This window comes from Perca fluviatilis, unplaced genomic scaffold (assembly GCF_010015445.1).
Source record: "Perca fluviatilis unplaced genomic scaffold, GENO_Pfluv_1.0 PFLUV_unplaced_scaf_73, whole genome shotgun sequence".
In the NCBI taxonomy this organism is placed as follows: domain Eukaryota; kingdom Metazoa; phylum Chordata; class Actinopteri; order Perciformes; family Percidae; genus Perca; species Perca fluviatilis.
The window spans coordinates 22,501-25,037 of NW_024375752.1; the positions used below are offsets into that span (position 1 = coordinate 22,501).

A 2,537-nucleotide genomic window follows, 5' to 3' on the forward strand; every position below is an offset into this window, starting at 1 on the left:
CAATAAACAGAGAACTCTGCTGTGTCACACCGCTCAGAGCAAAACCTGTTTTAACTGTCTGTAATCTCAGAGGCTTTTATTCTGAAAAATCTGCACACAAAACAGACAGAGAGACAGACAGAGAGACAGACAGACAATGAGAGACAGACACAGAGACAGACAGACACAGAGAGACAGACACAGAGACAGACAGACACAGAGACAGACAGACACAGAGAGACAGACAGACACAGAGAGACAGACACAGAGACAGACCGACACAGAGAGACAGACAGACGGACACAGAGAGACAGACAGAGAGACAGACAGACAGACAGGCAGACAGACCCCCCACCTCTCCAGCTCTGCGTGCGAGGGCGACAGCGTGGTCCATGGCGTTCTGCCAGTCGTCGGCCATGTTGGAACAGCTGTAGCTCCTTATAAGGACGAAAAATCATCTTCAGCAACATGGAATCATCTCATTTAGATCAGAGATTAAATCATCTTCAGCAACATGGAATCATCTCAGATCAGAGATTAAATCATCTCAGCAACATGAAATCATCTCAGATCAGATATTAAATCATCTTCAGCAACATGGAATCATCTCAGTTAGATCAGAGATTAAAAGATTAATTATATTGATATTAAAGTCTCTGGTCAGGGAGCTAACAGAAGACTGCTGCTGGTAGTCATGTGTCTAGTCAGATGTTTAATTAAGGATCAAAAGTGCAATAATAGATATTTTAGACATTTGACCGTTGATTTGGAGCTATCGTGATGAATATGTTGTTAGTTTTAAAGTTAATGAAGTATATTTTATAAATTGTCCGTTGCATCTACCTGACAAATATAAATCTGATCTTTCTGAATTCTGCATATTTTGGGATGTTTTCAGAGAGTTGATGCACATTTGTTTTAATGTCAGATTGTTCAGAATTGATGTATTTCATGTATTTGGGTTATTTTAGGGTTAAATTACAAAGTCAAGATATAATTTTTTACTATAAAGGAAATTATTTGGGTAAATGAAGTGTTTTCGTTGTGAATCTTTTAATTTTATTTGGTAAATTGTAAATCCATAAATGTAAATAGTCTGAAAGAAAACCAAATATTCACCAATTTAACAATGACATGAAAGTATATTTTGAAACTTTAAAAGCACTCTGAACATTTACAATGTCCCCCTTTTTGTTCATTTCTGTATGTTTGCATTTCCTGTTTTCATTTAATTGTTGTATCTTTACCGTAGACTGTAACAGTCTATGATCTTTACTTGATAAAAAAAACAGCACATCGCAGTTTCCTAGGATGGAGAGGATAAGTCCCGCCCTACTCTGCCTCTGATTGGCTGGTCCTCGGTACCTTCTGTGGTTTGATTGGTTAGAGCAGCGCGGACATGCCTTCGCCGTTCTAAACTCTCTTTTCCTGTTTAAAAAACTCCTAAATAAACACAAATAAAGACATGTATTGAGCCGTATTAACCCATAGTATTAACCGATAGGACGTGATGACGTGTCAGAGAGCCGTAAGCTGTGCGCGCGGTCCCGCTGTGTGTCTATGTGTGTGTGGTTACGTTAAAACAGCCGGTTTGTGAACGGAGTCTGGTGTGACGGAGTCAAACACAGCAGCTGAACACCGCGGAGTTTGTCTCGGAGGTCTAATGTGAAGAAGAGCCGCTTTTACCGGAACCAACACGGTAACAACACAAGGAAACAACATTACCGTCTTCAAACTCAAATACATCTTACCGGATAATCCTCCGCTGCTGCTATGGATCAGCGGCTCCGCGCACTTCCGGGTTCCTCCTCCTCCCTCTCAGGCATGCGCAGAGTGCTGCTGCCTCCTGCTGGAGGACTACAGACAGAGCAGCTTCCTGCTGCTAAGTGACGAGACCGGGTCCGTGTAACGCTCATCAGTTCAATTCTCTAAGCACAAACGGACTTTTGGAAAAACAGAAACATGGGTTCAAATATCCAATTTTTCATTTTTTTCCCACCTTGACAAATAAAAACTTGAATCTTTAAACAGTTTTTCCAATTTTCTGTTTTTTTATTCAGAGGATCAGACATTTAGAAAATTACAAAATTGCGTCTGGGCTCCAATTATTCACAATACTGCATGCAGTTAATGAGCTGCATATTCCCCAAACTAGAGGGAGAGAACACCATGGCTTATTATTCACAATACTGCATGCAGTTAATGAGCTGCATATTCCCCAAACTAGAGGGAGAGAACACCATGGCTTATTATTCAATACTGCATGCAGTTAATAGAGTAAAGAGGGAGAGAACACCATGGCTTATTATTCAATACTGCATGCAGTTAATAGAGTAAAGAGGGAGAGAACACCATGGCTTATTATTCAATACTGCATGCAGTTAATAGTAGAGTAAAGAGGGAGAGAACACCATGGCTTATTATTCAATACTGCATGCAGTTAATAGTAGAGTAAAGAGGGAGAGAACACCATGGCTTATTATTCAATACTGCATGCAGTTAATAGAGTAAAGAGGGAGAGAACACCATGGCTTATTATTCAATACTGCATGCAGTTA

General features: G+C 40.2%; 1 protein-coding gene across 2 annotated transcripts in view; it reads right to left on the bottom strand.

Annotated features, from left to right (window-relative positions):
* The window catches only part of impa1 (inositol monophosphatase 1), a 10,056-nt gene extending 8,134 nt beyond the window's left edge, over nt 1–1,922 (bottom strand). Inside the window, exons 1-2 of one of the 2 annotated variants that reach the window (XM_039793978.1) lie at nt 1,731–1,922; nt 335–416 (exon numbers count right to left, since the gene is read on the bottom strand). In XM_039793978.1, coding sequence (XP_039649912.1) covers nt 335–397 — 63 coding nt within the window. In that variant the 5' untranslated portion in view covers nt 398–416; nt 1,731–1,922. The remainder of the gene's footprint in view (nt 1–334; nt 417–1,730) is intronic. The other variant, XM_039793979.1, reaches the window with a different exon arrangement.
* Between the last annotated feature and the right edge of the window lie 615 nt (nt 1,923–2,537).